This window comes from Oryx dammah, unplaced genomic scaffold (assembly GCF_014754425.2).
Source record: "Oryx dammah isolate SB20612 unplaced genomic scaffold, SCBI_Odam_1.1 HiC_scaffold_1, whole genome shotgun sequence".
Lineage (NCBI taxonomy): Eukaryota > Metazoa > Chordata > Mammalia > Artiodactyla > Bovidae > Oryx > Oryx dammah.
Window position 1 is genome coordinate 37611772 of NW_024070185.1, and position 18419 is coordinate 37630190.

Below are 18419 nucleotides of genomic sequence, written 5' to 3' on the forward strand. Positions count from 1 at the left end.
GTTTTTAAACTCTTTGCTGGTGATGCTATCCCCATAAAATCATAGGGACTTATGAACCACCAGAAAAGAATAAGATTGAGAACCTTTCAGTTGTTAAACATAAAAACCTGAACTATAGACAATTGAAAGACAAACCATACAAAATGGATTCAGAGGGGATTTTGGCCAAGATCCCTCAAGATTCCTGGCAATTATCAAGGCATCTCAAATTCACAATGAACAACCAAACAGAAACTCCTCAAAAACAGTTCTTTTTCTTGGGTAAATAAGGCGATAGGCAGCAGTCAGTTTTCCCTGTTCTAAGCTACAATAAAAAACATAAAATTACTGTTCAAAGAGGGAAACCAAAAGTTATTTTAGGCTTAGAGAAGACTGAGAGATATCTTAGTTAGGATATTTCACTCCCCTGCAATCCAGAGAGCGCTGGGGAGCTGACTTCCTTTCATCTGGGGATGTCTTTGGTTAGTGTCCACTGGGTCTCCATGTTGCATGGTTGATGACTACTTTTTCCTCTATTGCAGATGATGGGAGGCAAGGGCCTTAAACAGGCCACAGAGATTGCTATTTTGAATGCAAACTACATGGCCAAGCGATTAGAAAAGCACTACAGAGTCCTTTTCCGGGGTGCGAGAGGCAAGTATGAACTTCAGCCTATATTCACTTTGGCTTTTTTTCTTGGCCAAACCAAGTTTGACCTAGTGGATGTGACTTGCAGAAGTGGGTGGGAAACTTCCAGAGTAAAGCCTTGAGGTACTGGAAATAACTTCCATTTAGTAAACAACTTAGGGATATTGGTGGGGCTCTGCCATGCACTTAGTCTCAGGACAACTCACAACAAGGACCACACCATAGAGAGACATATAAGTAAATCTCATGAGCTTCTTACCTCCCCTACAGCCATGAGGATGAGTGGAATAATTCTAGTTGGGAGAGCCTTCTGGGAGGAGCCTTTTGAGATAAGCCTTGAAAGGAAGCACAGCAGAACCCCAGTAAACAGAGATAAGGAGCAAGCTAGAGAGAAAGGAGTTGTCTGAGTCTTGGGTGGGTTGAAGGATGGGATAGCAGGGAGGGAGCAGACTATAAGGCAGGAGAGGCAGCATGGGCCTTGAGGGTCTTAGAGGCTCTGGATTCCACCCTTGGGCCAGAAAGATTTCTGAGCAGGGGAATGACAGGATTAAGAGGATGTTAATATCATCAAGACAGTGGCAGAATCAGAGGACTCATGTACTAATTAGCTGAGAGTGAAAACCTTTTAGGGACGCCTCTAGAGCTTATCATAGGGCTTCCCTGGTGGCTCAGAGGTTAAAGTGTCTGCTTGCAATGCTGGAGACCTGGGTTCGATCCCTGGGTTGGGAAGATCCCCTGGAGAAGGAAATGGCAACCCACTCCAGTATTCTTGCCTGAGAAAATCCCATGGACGGAGGAGCCTGGTGGGCTATAGTCCAGGGGGTCACAAAGAGTCAGACGCGACTGAGCGATTTCACTCTCACTTTCTTTAGCTTATCATGGAGGGAGGGAGACAGAGATGGAGGGACTAGGTCTCCCTGGAACGGGAGGGGCTGGCGCGGGTGGACTTGCAGAGGTGTGGCCCTGGGCACAGAGTCTGAGAGCAGACTTTTCCTTGGTGAGACCCAAGGAAACCATATTGAGAAACCAGAGCGAAACCTCTCAAGCAGATGGCTGCATGGAACGGATGCAGGAAAAGCAGCACCCAGGGAGGGGCACCTGCGCTGAGGCAGCGTCAGGCTCCCCACGTCCCACCCGCTGGCGTTGCCCTGGCACCCATCCTTCCTGCCTCTGCTCTGGCCACACCTCCTCCCCGAGGCTGCCCTTTCCTTTCCTGGTGGCTCCTTCCACCGCAAGGAGTGTCCCACTAACTCATCGTCAGCTCACTCCTGCAGACCTGGAGCTCCTGCAGCGGGGAGGCTGTGGCTGCCTCAGTCCTTGGCGTCGTGTCAGCACAACACACGCAGTCAGCACACGTGGGTGGTCCTGCGTGACATGGGGGCACAGCTGAAGAGCAGGTGGCTGGCCTCTCAAGTCTTTAAAAGAGCCCATGCCTTTCGCAGTTAGGAAGCCTTCTGTCACCTTTGAAAGCGGTTAGGGCCAACAGCAAGGCAAGGGCCAGGTGGAAAGGGGCTGAGACCTGGACTGAGGTCAGGAGAAGGCAGACACTTTCATGGTTTGGGGGCTTTACTGTGAAGGGGGCAGGAGCTGCTGCAATAGGATGCAGCTTCATTTATTTTAAAATAAGAAAATCAGGTGATTTTAAGCTGCCAGGGCAGAGGCTGTGAAGAGGTGAGAGTGAAGCTGCTGTAGAGGAATAATAGGAGAGGCATCAAGTCCCCTGGAGGTGGTGGGAGGGGTTGCCTGAGAGCCAGGGACCGCCGGGTGTTGAGCCTGGGCCCGAGAGAGCAGCGAGCAGGCGGTAACCAGTGTCCAGTCCCAGGGCCGCAGCAGCAAGGCCCTGCTTCGTCTGTTGGCCTGTGTGCATCTCCATCTGTGATCTGTAATTTAAAGACTGATCTTGCTTTGTGAATATGTATCCACAAGAGTGGTTCCAGAGTTTGAAAATAGAAAAGAACTAAATAATCAGGAGCTCTGGTTAGCAATGCTCCCCAGAGAGGAGAAAAGAACGTTGTGGGCAATATGTCTCTAAGCAACACAATGAAATGCTTCTGAAGTGGGTATTAAAGAAGCTGCAAGAGCTACTAATTAATTCAAATATAGCTCCTGTGCTGTGAGATGCATCCTGCTTCTGTTTTGGCCTTCAGGATCGCATCAGTCTTGGTTTTGTCTGGCTATGTAAGTCATGTGCATGTGCTCAATGTGGAAAATTTGGACAAAGAAGTTTGAGGAAGAAAATGGAAATGACCCATGGTTTCATCAAGCAGACATAACAGCTTAATATTTTGTTGTATTTCTTCCCACCGTACTTTCAGACAATTGAGATCATATTACAAACAGCTTGTACCTTGTTTTTTAAACTTTATTTTATATCATGATCATTCCCCTTGTCATTAAGTGTCCTTTGAAAGTGGCCATATCCATTCTATGGTGTGTACCATGTGTCAGATTCTATGGGGTTCGCTCACCACCGCCACACTGTTTGTAACAACGCTGCAATGAGTATCTTTTACTTAGTTTTTTTTTTTAACACCCCTGATTATCTACATAAGTTAGAGTTGTAGAAGATAAATTATCTCAGGATATGAATGCATTTACGCACTTGAAATGTTTGACCTTGTCTCCCCCGAGATCCTTAATTCAAACTTAAACGTCGCACTAACAGCGTGTGAGTGGCTATCGCCCCAGGGCCCAGTGAACACCAAGTGCCAGGCTGGGAACACAAACCAAACCCAAAATGTTTTTGCCAATGTGATGCATGGAAATAGTCTTTTTGCTTTAATTTACAAGGTATAGGGTACTTTTTCCCTAATTGTTAAATCATTTTTTATTTAACACGCCCTTAGGATTAAGTTTGACAACTTCATTGAGATAGGATTCACGTACCATGCAGATCACCCACTGAATTTCAGTGGTTTTAGTGTGTTCACAGAGTTGTGAGATGCAAACCTGAGTTCCTTAGAGCGAGAATGAATGTGGTATGGACCGCACTGGGGGAGATGGTACTCGAGCAGAGGAAAGTGAGCAAGCTAGTACCGATCAGGCGCCTGCTGTGTGCTTGGCAGCGAGCGACCGCTTTAGGCAAAGGCTGTCCCAGGAGGCTTGTAACACAAAAAGATGGATGAAATTTCCATTTGTTTTGACATTTTATCCCAGAATGAAATAATGAATTGTATTTCTCATCCCAAGCAGAAATAGATTGGTGATTACAGACTTTATTACCCAATCCCAAAGTTCATGAAACAAAACTTGTCTCGTGTTTGGTCTGGTAAACACATTCATTACACAATCAGAAGTTTGGTATTTTAGGGCCTAAAAAAGAATGATCACTGTACCTCCTGATGGCCCAAAATAGAAATGTTCTTAATAAACACTTTGTATTCCAGAATGTCTAATGGCGATATTAGAAGACTGGTACTCTTCTTAATCATATTTACCAGCTTTAAATAAGACTGGAATTATGGATGACTGTAAGGCAATAATTTTAGTGAACTACAGGCATTCCTCCCCCACCCCCCATTTTTTTTTTTTTTTTGCAGAGCGGTAAGACTTGGCGAATCTTAGCTCTCCAACCAGGGATAGAATCCATGCCCCCTGCAGTGGCAGCATGGAGTCTTAACCATGGGGCCACCAGGGAAGTCCTCAGGCTTCCCTTTATGAGCCATTTCTTAGAGAGATTTGAAAATACCAGCTAAACTTGTTGAGGCTTAGGGTTTTGTGAAGCAAGGAATTGATAGGCAAGAATTGGGATGGGGAGCAGCAGCGGTATTTATTCTGCAAGGATGAGGAAAGCAATTGCCTCAGGTAAACAGAAGCATTTTGAAAGGAGGAAGTGAAAATGTTCACAGTGTCTGCTTTTGTGGGAGGCTAGGCTCACTGTCTGATCTAAACAGAGTTCTTTTCAGTGGAACAGACCATTTTGTTAGTGTCCCAGTGTTTTATGTTTCAACTTCTTAAATGCTTATCCCTAGACAAATCTTAACTCTCCCTGGAAATTCTTGTCCTTGAGGAGTTTTCCTGGTGGCCTTTATAGGCTGGTGGACATGGGCTTCAGAGGCTGCACCCTTGCAACCCTGGCTGGGAAGTGACCTCTTGAGGCTAGGGCCCCCACCCCCCTGACCTCATTCCCAGGAAGGCTGGCCTCTTGATGCTGTTTGTTGTGGTCCCTGGATTGCAACTGAAAAGCATGCCTTAGTGTCGATTGCCCACCCAAGCTTTCTAATTAGCTAGTGAGTTCCACTTATTTCTAGGCGCTCACTCTGAGGATGCAGGAAAAGTAAGTTCCAGTTTTGGTGCTTAGAAGTTATCTTTCTATAGCACTTTCCCAGGTCATCCTCAGCCTTGTAAGGTAATTCATGAGGGGTTGGGAGAGGGATGTTCCAAGCCTAGAGCCAAGCCACTTCTATTTTGCTTTTCTATCATCTCCTACTCCCATCCCTGGCTTCTTTCCTTGCTCCTTTGACTTGTTATCTTTTCAGACTCTTAGTTATAGTCATAAACACCTACTCACTGAAAATTAAAACTTGCACTAATCAGTTTATACAATTTCTACTTCAGATTCCTCTGACTCACCATATGCCATAGAAGATTTGTATATCTTTTGTCCCTAAAAGAAGGCGTCCCTGGTGGCTCAGAGGATAAAGTGTCTGCCTGACCTAAAAACTGCAGACAAAGATGATCATCTAGGGGCCTGGCCCCAACAACCATGAAGTTTAAATGTCACCCCTTTTCAGGCTCACGTAGAGAGAGACAGAGATGCTGAAATCCCACTAACAGTTTCCATTTGAACATATTAGAATATGGACTTAGAAAATAACATCTGAACCTCATTTTGTAAATGGAACTCTTCCCAAACCACTTGGCCATGGCAGGGGCCTCTGCAGATGAAGTCTTGCTTTAGCAGCGCTGGGCTGGGCTGGGCTGGGCTTGATGGGGCCTTTCAGTAACTGAAACTTTGCTTGAAAGACTGTGCTGTCTGCCAGCCAGCAAGAGAGACTCCTCCTCATCATGAGCCTGTCTCCTCCTCCCCTCCTGCCAGCTGAGTGTTCCACAGAGCTCCATTAGCCTTTTTCTTTGAGTTGTTGTTACAATGCCAGGGTGGTTGCCAGAACCTCAGAAAAGAGGGGTTGACATTCAAGGCTTGGCTCCCCAATTGCGGTAGCATAGTGGGGCATTTAGGATTCCTGAAATTAATAGTTGATGAGGAGTTAAATAATTTCACAGTTTTCCCCCTGAATATTCCAGCTGGTCATTTCTTTAAGGCACTTTTTTTTTCCTCTAAATTTATCTACCTTTGAATACATTTTTCTCTTTTTGAACCATACTCCTTACTATTGAATCCTCATCATTGTTAGAAAGCTTGTTTTAAAGATATGTGGTGACAGTATATTCAAAGTCTTAGGTTCTCATACTTTTATTTACAAACAAAGCCAACCCCTTCATATGTATTCATCACACAAGAAGCAGAGCAGTTCACAGATTTTGTCTTCAAGGGCTGTTAATGACTGGAGCTATTCTCCTCAGGATAGAAGTTATGACTCCTCCAAGTATCTTTAAGTAGATTCATTGTTTGCTGAGAATCAGGATAGCAGGTTAAGAAGGAGGGCGTTATTTTTTACTGAGTAGATACTTTCCTTGAAGATAATTCATCAGTTATGTAGGCCATGGCATTTGGGAAACTCCCAGGAATGTTGTTCTATTTAAGAATGCTGACTTGGTGGTTTATTCTTGATGTTGGATGGGTGGTCAACAGCTTATACTGGGGAGATGGTGGCCTGAGCCTAGAGAAGCAAAGTGATCTGACCGCCACAAGACTTCAGCCTCTTCAGCTCCTTGCCACTTGTGGTGTGCTGTTCAACAGCCTTATTTCTAATTCTCAGTCTGAAGCCTGAAACTGAAACCTCATAAACCCTTTTGAAGAATATCAAATTCTGTGTCTTATACATATACGTTTAGTATATATTTACCTGCCCACAGAAGAAACCATTAATTGGATATTGGGAGCAAACTTGTTGAAAAATGTATCAATGGAGTTTTAACACTAGAAATATTTTATATAAAAGGACCAGGCATGATGACATGTTAAACTGTTGCAAGTAGATTTTTGATCTTTTGAGTAAAAATGGTCTCATCCCCAGGGACGTTAGTAAGCCTTCCAGCTCCTGTCCCGCCTGCCACGCGCTTCCTGGTTCATGGGTGTGTAGAACACCGAGGATGGAGCAAATTGGCATGACATGTTAACAGTTTTTATATGTAATAAGAGCAGATGGATTGGGGGCAGGAGGAGAAGGGGACGACCCAGGATGAGATGGCTGGATGGCATCACAGACTCGATGGACATGAGTCTGAGTGAACTCTGAGAGATGGTGATGGACAGGGAGGCCTGGCGTGCTGCGATTCATGGGGTCGCAGAGTCGGACACGACTGAGCGACTGAACTGAACTGAACTGAAGAGCAGATGAAGGCTTTATTGTCAACTATAACTTACCAAGTACCCACTGTTCCTTGGTCCTCAATGATATGCATTAAAAAGCTGATTTATTTGTTCATTTTCTTGGGTAAAATAACAAGCTGTTAATTGTGAACGGAAATAATTTTTCTCAACAGGATATGTGGCTCATGAATTTATTTTGGATACAAGACCCTTCAAAAAGTCTGCAAATATTGAGGCTGTGGATGTGGCCAAGAGGCTTCAAGATTATGGTGAGTGGTCTCACGGGAGAGACCCCCTTAAGGAGAACTTGGGTTTCTGACATTTATGCAGCTGCCTATCCTGGTTATGGACCACAGACTGAATGTGTTTGCACCATAGTAACTCATCCATAGGCTAAATGGCGAGCTGTAGACTGTGGGTAAAAAAAAAAAAAAAAAAAAAACTATGGCCCCACAGATTCTGTCCTTTGAAAGATATATTAAATCACATATCTTGAATCCATCAACAGCTAGGAAGGAGTCTTTATTGTTAACAAAATTTAAAATCCCAAAGAAAATGATTGCTGTCCTCTGTCCATGTTTCCGGTAAATTATTTGACCTATCCCACTCCTAGTAGACAGAGAGGGCCGTGGAGAGTTAAGTTGGTGTGAAGGTAGAGGGAGTGGAGAGCCTATAACGTGTAGGAGTATTGGATGAATGGCGTTTAAGGTTTATGGCCTTTGAGCCCCTCAGCCATGGCATACCTGTTTCAGCTGCTGCTAGAGATGAAGGAATAGGTGCACCTTGTTTTCACAGAGATGATACAGTTTTCCTTGAAGCTTTTTTTTTCTTTAAATCTGTGTATTGTTAGTGGATGTTCACTCAGCACAAGCTTTATTAAAATATTTTCTTAGTGACATTAATAACATCAAAGACTCTTCAATTCTCAGGAAGGCTAAGTTGGGGAGAACTTTGCCTTTTGATGAATGTAGAGTCTTATCTGAATTTTATGATTTGAATGACTTCTTTTAATAAGGAATGTGAAAACTTTAATAATAATTTTATAGTTTTACTACCATAACAGGAGTCCCACAGAGTCACATGGTGACTCATTTCCTCCCATGAATGAATGATCTTATTATGCAGTTACCCTGATAATAAATGGGAAAACCAGAGATGGTTTTCATTAATGAAATTAGCAGTTGCTTCAGAATCTCCTTTTGACCACTCCTGTGACCTGACTTAACCTCCCGGCCAGTGACTGAGTCAGGATGAGGCTTCATTTCTGGGGTGTGTGGTCTGTTTCCCACATCTGACTGCAGCAGCATTTGCAGGGAGGGAGGCGGGAGATGGGGGGTGGGTAGGAGAGAAGTGGTATTTGGAGTTACTGCCCAGTATTCCAAATTCGGTTCTATCTACAACCTTGCTATTTTTATGTTCAATAGAGTGATGGCTACACTTGCCCTAGGCTCAGGATGGTCTAGGTGTCTGGCACATAGGAAGCAATCAACAATTGTGTTTAACAAGTGAGAGAATAAGTGAACGGCTCTAAAAACAAACAAACAGTGAAGATGAAAACACAGATTCTGGGTCTTAATCACACCTACTGAATCAGAATTCCAGGGGTGAGGCACAGTGATCTGTATTTACAAGTACTTCATGGATGAATCTTATCAGGTGTGTGAGGGGCACCCTGCCAGAGGGCAGAGATTTCCAAACTTTGTTTTTTTAACTTTTTAAAAATTTTATATTGGAGTATAGTTGATTAACAGTGTTGTGATTAACCTGAATTTTTAAAGGCTCATACCTTGGATTTCCTGAATCAGAGTCAAAATCCAGGAATCTGTGTTTCCATGATAACTCAGATGGTTCCAGATATGGGAACAACTATTGCAGAAAATATTGGGCTGAATTTGCTCACTCATGGAATTGAGGTTGGATTTAATGGGTAATGAGATCAGCTTGTTGTTTAAAAAGAAAACTCTTTCTGATTTGGGTGACACAGTTGTATGCATTTGTCAAAATTAATTAAATGGTACTTAAAATTTGTGCAAACTATCACAAAAATATGGAAACAGATACTGAATTCAGATATGGAACTCTAGTTAATGATATGCATGCTGAAATGTTTAAGGGGGAACTGTACAAATGACTGTAACCTGCTTGAAAATGCATCAGAACTAAGGCAAATGCTTTAGATGTGTGAGAGGAGTAGATGACTGTGCTAAGCCACTCAGTCATGTCTGACACTTTGTGACCCCATGGACTGTAGCCCATCAGGTGACTCTGTCCATGGGGGTTCTCCAGGCAAGAATACTGGAGTGGGTTGGCATGCCCTCCTCCAGGGGATCTTCCCACCCAAGGAATTGAACCCAGGTCTCCCACATTGCAGGTGGATTCTTTGCCAGCTGCTGTGTGATACGAATAGATGACTAGATACATGATAAAGCAAACAGAGCATCATTGTAGAAGCCATGTAGGTGTATGGGTGTTCACTCTATAGTCCTTTCAACTTACCAGTATATTTGAAGAATTTTATAAAAAAATGTTAAGACAATCCTTTAAACAATGCAGGCATGACTCTAAAGCACCCCATGTAATGACGCACACCAGAATTTGGGAACCATTGACCTCCAGGGCAAACTTAGTGGACAGGAATATCAACCTAGGAGCTGTTCTTCATCTTTTAAAGTTTCACAGGAAAAATTGTAAGAATTGCGAAAAAGTTCTTTTTGGCTTTTGTCCAGGAAATCTCTCTCTCAATCATATTTTGTAAATTCATCTTCATATGTGAAAACTTTTGGAAACATGGAAATACCTTCAGCCTATATTCAGTGTAAAGACAAAGACTTTATACATCCTGGCCAAGACTGTTTCCTCATCTGTAAAATAAGGACAGTAACACTCACATCAGGGTCCTTAATGCTTGTTACCTCATTATTTAGCTTTTGGTGGGCTATATTTTAATTTCTCTTAATTGCAAGCAATACATGAACATTATAAAAAGATTCTAAAACACAAGGTAAAATAAAAACCCTAGTCTCATTTTATGCCAATAATCCTGTTAAAATTTTAGTATTTATTCTTCTTTGAAACAGCTTCCCTCAAAATATACACATATATATAAAGTATGTATATCTACACACATATAAATGTGTGTGTATATATATGCATATATAATATACTGTCATTTTTAAAACAAGACAATATCATTATGTAGCCTGCCCTTTTCACTTAAATTGGGTAAATGTTCAGAGCTATTAACCAATATAACTTTAAATACATGGGATGGTTGCACATCTATTGTATGGATACCCAGGAAGATTTGCCTACCCGCTCCTCTGCTGTTGGATGTCACGTTATTTCCTAAGCTTTTCTTTCATCAACAGTGCTGAAGTGAATCCCTAGACACATACGATAGCAAACTCTTCCAAACTGGGGAGGTCAAAGTTAGTGACACAAATTCACCCATCTCCTTGGCAGGATTTCATGCCCCCACCATGTCCTGGCCGGTGGCAGGCACTCTCATGATTGAGCCCACCGAGTCGGAAGACAAGGCAGAGCTGGACAGATTCTGCGATGCCATGATCAGCATCCGACAGGAAATTGCCGACATTGAGGAGGGCCGCATCGACCCCAGGGTCAACCCACTGAAGGTACACAGGCACCGGTACTTTATCTAAAATATCCCAGAGAGCAGAAAGCAGTGTCTGGCTGGGGTGCTGGCAACCTCTGAACTCTACTGGAAGATGATATCCTTGCCTAGAATAAGACTGTTCTTCTGAGAGGATAAATTCATTACCTGAAAGTTTAAATCTTGAATCAACACAGCAGTGGTTACTCAAGTATAATGTGGTTATTTCTGATATGTTCTAATTTTAAATATCTATTTGGTGGTCACTTGTTGGTTTTATATATCTCTTTGGTGCTGTTCACCCCACAAGGACCCAGTTGGCTGTCAAAGGAGGGAGCAGAGACTGATGGGCTTTATAGTTATAGAAGTCTTACCATTCCATATCTCTGTTTGATGCTCTCTACTGAGATTATTTACCTTTTATACTCTGGATAAAGATATTCTCATATTGGAATAGTTACCTCTTAGAACAACCAGACTGGCACTTGGCCTGAATGTTTTACCATGTTTATGGCCTACACTGGAGAAAAAATTGTTAAACATTGCTTCCTCTCTTCAAAACTATGTTCCTTTTATATCTGGTCAGAGCCCTAAGAGTTCTGTATTAGGTCCAGCCACTGTTAAGCTGAGGGATCGTGAACTGAAAATACTGCAAAGGCTGTGATTGTGTCGTTACGGCTCCAAGCCAGAGAAGCAGTCTGAGATGTACAGAGGAGCTCAGACACATTCCAGAGCCGCCCCGTGAAGGTGGAGCACTGGGGCCAATGACTGGCGGGGAAAGGCTGGTCCCCTGTGAGTCTCATAGGATAGCGGAGGAATAGAATATAATTTGCTCTTATCATTTTTTCTCTGGATACTGATGATTCTTTCAGGATTTAGACAATTTTTTTAAAAACTGGCAATAGATGTCTAAAAAATATAATACTGAGATACAAAAGCAAGTGGAGGATAAAACACACACAGGATACTATAAGGTTTAAAAGTGTACCAAACTAAGCTCTATGCAGTTTATTAACATATACAGTAATAGTATAAAAATATGAGAATCATGACAACCAAATTCAAGATAGTGGCTGGCACTGGTGAAGAGGACCAGCAGTAAGATGGAGAGGGGATAGGCTGGCATGGTCAACCGTATCTGTAATGTTTCTTATTTTAAAAGCTTAAGCAAACATGACAAAATGTTGATTCATGTTGGGTGGTAAATGTGCTATTATGTTATTGTAACTTTCTGATATTCAAAATACTTCACAATAAACATTTTCCTACCAAAATTTCCTTCCCCACAAACTGAAATAAAACCACCACCCTCCATCCGTGGGCTTTCATCAGCTCACTGGCAGACATGATGAGCAGAGGGGAAGGCGGGCTTCTGCTCTGACCCTTCTCCTGTCCATTGTCTCTGTCTCAGATGTCTCCACACTCCTTGACCTGCGTCACATCCTCCCACTGGGATCGGCCGTATTCCAGAGAGGTGGCAGCATTCCCACTTGTAAGTTCTCCTCTGAAGCTGGACGTGCCAGCTGGTCCAGGTTCACGTGCTATGAGGGGCCATCACCCAGTCCGAGGGCTCCGCTCTTGCCATCTCCTCACTATAGTGACCATATGTAGGCTACCTTTGCAGAAAAACACAACACAGGAATTGGCTTTCCAAGTTCTGAGGTCAGAGTGCCAACCACAGGCCTGGAAATCCTCAGGGCGCACAATGCAGGAAGACCAAATAAAAGTCTGTCTAGTGGGTCAGTGTTTTCTGCCATCATCCTTTTTAATTATGTGAAGGTGCTCTGCAGGCTGGTGGAGCAGGGGTGGGAGATTTGGAGGGATGGTAACGAAGGAGGCTGGATTTTAGCTTCTTATACTTTTTGAGTACTTGCTGGGCCAGCGATATCTCAGGTTGTGGGAGTAGCATTGCAGTCTCCTCCCCACCCCAGCCCCACCCCTCCAAGAAACTTCTCAGGATATCTCAAGTCATTTGTCTTTTGTCCCCTGCAGCCCTTTGTGAAACCAGAGAACAAATTCTGGCCAACCATCTCCCGGATTGATGACATCTATGGAGATCAGCACCTGGTTTGTACCTGCCCACCCATGGATGTTTATGAGTCCCCATTTTCTGAACAGAAGAGGGCCTCTTCTTAGTGTTCTCTCCCTAAGTTCAAGTGACTGACTTGATGTGCTTTGGAGCATCTCATGAGATATTTCATTTTCCACCACAGACTCAAGTAGGGGTTTTATATACTGTGTATATTCTCTCAAGGTAAATGTAAATACAGTAGCACAGTGGGTGGAAGCTCATCGCTGGAAGACTGATTTGCTTCGGTGTCTCTGCTTTCACACATAGCAGTTGCCTTGATTGGGACCATTTAATTTTTTTGCATAGAAGATTCAGAGTGTGCTGGTAACTTTAACTTCAATGTAGCAAGTTTGAAGATGTTATAGAGGCTATACTGGAGATCCAATAGATATTTTTATTCCAAATAAGTCCTTGTGGACTGTGCCATCTGTGGGAAACCCCAGGGCAAATGTTTACATTTTGTATACATTGAAGAAATCTTTTTCCTCCTACTAATTTACTCAATCTGTAATAGCATTTCTGAGTGTTTTCATTTTTCCATATGTGTAGCTTTTAAGTCTGCAATTAATATTCTAATAAAAGCATTGCAATTTGAAGAATGCCTTTTTGATCCAATTTTCATCATTAATTCCCTCATATCCTAGGTTCAGAGGGGTTTGCAGGGTAATGAGAATATCCAGCCCAGTAGAACTGTTACATTATCAGTTGTGTCTTTGGCTAAAGAACCCGTTTGTATGTCTTAACAGTGATTGCCACTTCAGCCCTGTTAAAATTGTTTTTGGCTGCATATACCTGAAAAACAACCACAGCAGTTTAATGAAATAATAATTAACAGTAAGTCCAGAGGTAGTAAGTCAAGAGCTAGTCTTCAGTCTTACTATTCTGCCCCCTTTGCATACAGTCTTCATCCTCATGGTCCTAGGATGGCTGCTGAGTACCCGGGCATCAGATACCCAATTCTATGCAGGGAAAAGGAAGAGAAACAAAAGACAGAATCTATCCAAGTTGGCTTCTTCTGGAATGTTTGTCCAGAGATTCCACCCAATAACTTCTGTGCTTTTACTGGCCAGGCTTGGTTCAAGTTGCCACTCTGAGCTTCAAGGGGATATGAGGCAGTCTTTCACCTGGGCATTTTACTACCCCTAAGAAAATCAGAAGTTTGCTAATTGAAGAAGAGAAGGAGTTTCAGGTAGGCAACTCGCATGCCTGTCACAAATAACTTTCCCATGGAAATAGCAAATGCTTCGGATGTTCTTCTCCAATTGTTACTCAGTATCTGCTTTAATCCTGATTACTTGGTTCCTTATTACTCAAACAACTGTTATTTGACCTGTTATGACAGTGATCTGGACAAAAGGTCTGAGCACTCTACTGAATGCTCTGCAAGTGGTCTACTTAATCTCACACTTAAAAGGTCTGTAGAACTCTTCATTCTGGCCAAAGCAGTAGAGAAGTGATGGGATCCATGGTTCCTTTCTTACGTAATAATTAAATAGTAAAGATCTGAGTCCTTCTCAGTCTGTATTCCCTGGAGTATGTTCAGGGCAAAAGCAGGCGATTCAGAGAGTTGAAGTAAACTGTTCGTCTTCAGTGCTCATGTGTTCACCTGCGTCTCTGCTTGTGTGGCGTCCTCCACCTGGGACACTTGTCCCACCACCTTGCTTTGCTGGCTCCTGTTCTTCATGTTTCGGCAACTCTTCAGGTCTCCCACACATCTCTGAAATGGGCTGTTATTTTCTAGTTTGGCACTCAGTCTGTTATCCTACAGTCTGCACAGTTAACAATTATTCTGTTTACTTGGTTTTTACCTGCCTCACTAAATTCTCTGAGAGTGGGGATCACGTCTTATTCATCACTGGATTCCCAGTGCTGGGCTAGGGCTTTCCACACAGTATGTGTTCAACAAACAGCTGTGGTTTTAGATCGTTTCTTACCCCAGTGCTTTACCAATCTAAGTCTGGGGACACCCCACTGGAGAAAAGCTCAAGTCTGTCCAGCAGATACACTCACCCACAATCGCTGCCGCACGCTGATCCCAGGTAAAGGAGGCGAGAAAAAGTGGGGTTTCCCCAGTGCTAGGGGAGCGTCATCATCCGTCACTCCTTCTGTGGAGAGCAGGAGGAGAGAGGCTGGAGGCAGGAGTGTGACGGCAGTTAGGCCAGTATGCAGAACGTCCAGAGACAAGAATCCAGGAAGCAGGAGCTGGTGTCCAACACGGAGCACACGCCTTTTGTAAACATAGCACAGGACAGCAACCAGAGTACCTGCCCTGTAGTCAGACTGCCTGGGGTCATTCATATCCTGGCTCCCCCACATCCTACCTGTATGGCCTCAAAAGGATAATCTGCACCTCTGAACTTCTGCACCTCTGAACTTCAGACTCCTAATCTGTGGAATGCTATTACCTACCACTCATAGGTGGCAGAGAATATATTGTTTGGAAGTGTCTGGCACAAAGTAAGTGCTCTTAAATGTTAGCTCTTATATCCTCAATCTAAACTTTTCTGGTGTCCTATACTCTACACTCTATACTCCTTGACCCAGCCCAGGAGTGCAACTCCAATTTGACCTACCTTGCATTCAGATCCACCTTCCTTTCCTTTCCTAACAGCCCCTTTCCTCTGGACCATCAGAAAAGCAGAAGGAACATGAGTTGTGACTTCATACAGATTGAATTAAATTCTCAGATAAACCAACTGTTTTCAGAAAACAGACAAATTCACTTATCATTTCTGCATTTCAGTTATTTAAGGTATAAAATAGCAGTAATAAAAGTACTTACCTCAGTTAGCCTTGTTGGAAAGATTAAACAAGACAAAGTGAGCACTTGACATAGTGTCTGGCACTCAGAAATCACTTATTCAGCAGACTGACTCACGTACCAGGTACCATTCTAAATGGCTTCCCTGGTGGCTCAGCAGTCAAGAATCCGCCTGCAATGCAGGAGACAGGGGTTCGATTCCTGGATCTGGAAGATCTCCCCTGGAGAAGGCAAATGGCAACCCATCCCAGTACTCTTGCCTGGGAAATCCAGACAGAGGAACCTGGTGGGCAGTCCCCTCCCAGCCTCTACAGTCCATAGGGTCACAAAGAGTTGGACAGGACCAAGCATGGACACACTCACCATGTCGATGAACAGATAACACAAGATGAACAAGAAAGTTAAGGCCTCTTTCATGGGGCATCAATTCTAGATGGACAAACACAAAGATTTCACAGGGTTAAATATTCTTTAGAAAACAAAAACCAGTATGGTACGTGGCTAGGAGTTTGGGACTCCTTTATATTGGATGGCCAGGGAAGGAAGGATTCTCTTACAAGGTGACTTTCAGCCTAAAATCTGAACAAAATGAAACCAGCCATGACTAGATGTGGGGAAGTGGGGTCGGGGGTGTTCAGGAAGAGGGAGAAGCATGTTTGAAGATATTAGTATCTGTATTTTCCATCTTTAAGCATTTGGCTATTTTCAGTCTCATATGTAAAGGGTTTAAAGAATCCCTGGGAAATAGGGTAGGAAGAAAGAAGATGAGGAATAAAGGCTGGGGTTGAAGTATTTCTGAAATCAAGAATGGGGAGGAGGGATTTGAGCCTACAGTCAAGATCACAGGGGATGAAAATGGGGTCCAGAGAGGAAAAAAAGGGGTCCTGGCTCAGGATGGAGGGCTTTGAGGGAAAAGGAGAAAAGGTATGGGGGTGAGGGATGGGGCTTGGTCCTTAGGTCAGGAAGGGAGAGAAGGATTTGTAACTAGGGAAGTGGGGAGAGAGAAATGAAAATGAGGGAAAGATGCAGGTTAGAAATAGAAAACGGGGGAGGAGGTGGTAAGGGCCTATGATGGGGACAGGAAGGATTCAGATGCGGAAGAGGAAAGATCGTCATTAGCTCAGTGACAAGACAGGTGAAAGATTGACAGGAAAGAAAGGTCAGATGACGGGGTAGGGGAGGTGGGTAAAAGTGCTCCAGGCTGAGAAGGGAGTCGAGAGCATGAGCACTAGGCCCAAGCAGGCAGGCAGGCAGGACTCCTCAAATTAGGGAGGGGGAATCTAGAGAATGGGCAGGCGGACGGTTAAAAAGCTGACTTGAGAGCAGAGTATCAGAAAAGGAAGGGATGGAGGCAGGAGGAGGCCTAAACTTGGGAGGGAGGCAGGCTGACCAGAAGCAGAGGAAGAGGAAAGCCACAGTAATGAGGGGCAGGTGGCACTCGGAGGTGGCAGAAGAGACCTGGGGTCTGCGTTCCCGGGATGAGAAAGGCTGGGAGGGCCCAGACACAGTAGAGTGGGGAGGCCCTTCGATAAAAAGGGTAGAGGGAGGACCCCATGGTTAGGAGGGAAATGTGTGTGGGAAGGAGGGCCCTGAGAGAAGAGGAAGAGCAAGAGGTCTTTCTTAGAAGCCAACCAGGCAGCAAGATTTCTGAACTGAGGAAAACAAGTAAGAGCCAAACCTGAGGACAGAGGTAAGGAAGTGGGCAACAGAGGAGTGACTATCTTAGGGTTAGAATATCTGTGAAATTGAAAACAAGAGTCCAGAGAGTGGCAAAGCCCTGAGGACAGAGCTAGTGGCAACTTCCCAGGGGGCCCGAGGGGCTGGTTGTGGCCACAGGAGACAGGGCCCCTGCTGCACCTGTGTGGCTGAGTGATGCTCTCCTACTGCTGCCTCATTCTGTTCAGCTGTGATTCTCACCACTTGCGTCACTGACTACTTGATCTCCTAGTCCTCCGCATTCAGAAGGGCCTCCCAGCTGTGGCTTTACCTGGCCAACTAACTTCAGAGCCCTTGTACACGTTGTTCTTCTGGAGGTTTTCCCAGGTCTCTTCCCCACCTCTCATGAACAACTCCCTGGGAATGGGGAATAAGTCCCTGATATTAAACAAGCTATAATCCCTGTTTTCAGATGACCTGTCTCAAAGTTTTGGAACATATTTTCAATCCGGGGGAGGGGGCAGTCTCTGGTGCCTGGAACTGGGAAGGGTTACTAAGATACCATTTCTGTAAAAGCAGTGCTGCTTAACTATGACTTAAGAGGCCTTTGAAGGCTAGCCGGGAAATCTACCTCTTTCCTCTGTATCATTGTTCCTACAGGAAATATTTATAAAATTCATCAAGAGATTTCATTTTTTACTTACATTAAGTTACAGGTTATGGCCATCATTCTTTTACAAATTAAGTTCTAAAATGCAGGTTGGAGAGTACCTGCAACTTCTTCCAAATTCAAGGGAATCAATGAATAATGGAAGGCTGAAAAAAAATCAACTACACATCATTTTTTTTAATGGACCTCCATGGCTGTCTGTTGGAGAAGGTGATGGCACCCCACTCCAGTACTCTTGCCTGGAAAATCCCAGGGATGGAGGAACCTGGTGGGCTACAGTCCATGGGGTAGCTAAGAGTTGGACACGACTGAGCGACTTCACTTTCACTTTGCACTCTCATGCACTGGAAAAGGAAATGGCAACCAACTCCAGTGTTCTTGCCTGGAGAATCCCAGGGACAGGGGAGCCTGGTGGGCTGCCGTCTATGGGGTCGCACAGTCGGACACGACTGAAGTGACTTAGTAGCATGGCTGTCTGTGGGTCTGGATCTCTTATAGAGGTCTAGATTTTCAGAACCAATGCAAGAGTTTTAGTGTGCTTTTGATCCACTTATTGCATTGTACTTTAACCTCACTAGTAAAAGCTTT

The 18419-nt window shown here is 44.0% G+C and overlaps 1 protein-coding gene across 1 annotated transcript in view; it reads left to right on the forward strand.

Moving 5' to 3' along the window:
• The window catches only part of LOC120863468 (glycine dehydrogenase (decarboxylating), mitochondrial), an 80837-nt gene extending 67492 nt beyond the window's left edge, over positions 1-13345 (forward strand). The window contains exons 21-25 of the mRNA XM_040239749.1: positions 522-633; positions 7234-7329; positions 10523-10695; positions 12085-12165; positions 12666-13345. Of these exons, the coding sequence (XP_040095683.1) occupies positions 522-633; positions 7234-7329; positions 10523-10695; positions 12085-12165; positions 12666-12809 (606 nt within the window). The 3' untranslated portion in view covers positions 12810-13345. The remainder of the gene's footprint in view (positions 1-521; positions 634-7233; positions 7330-10522; positions 10696-12084; positions 12166-12665) is intronic.
• Positions 13346-18419: the final 5074 nt, after the last annotated feature.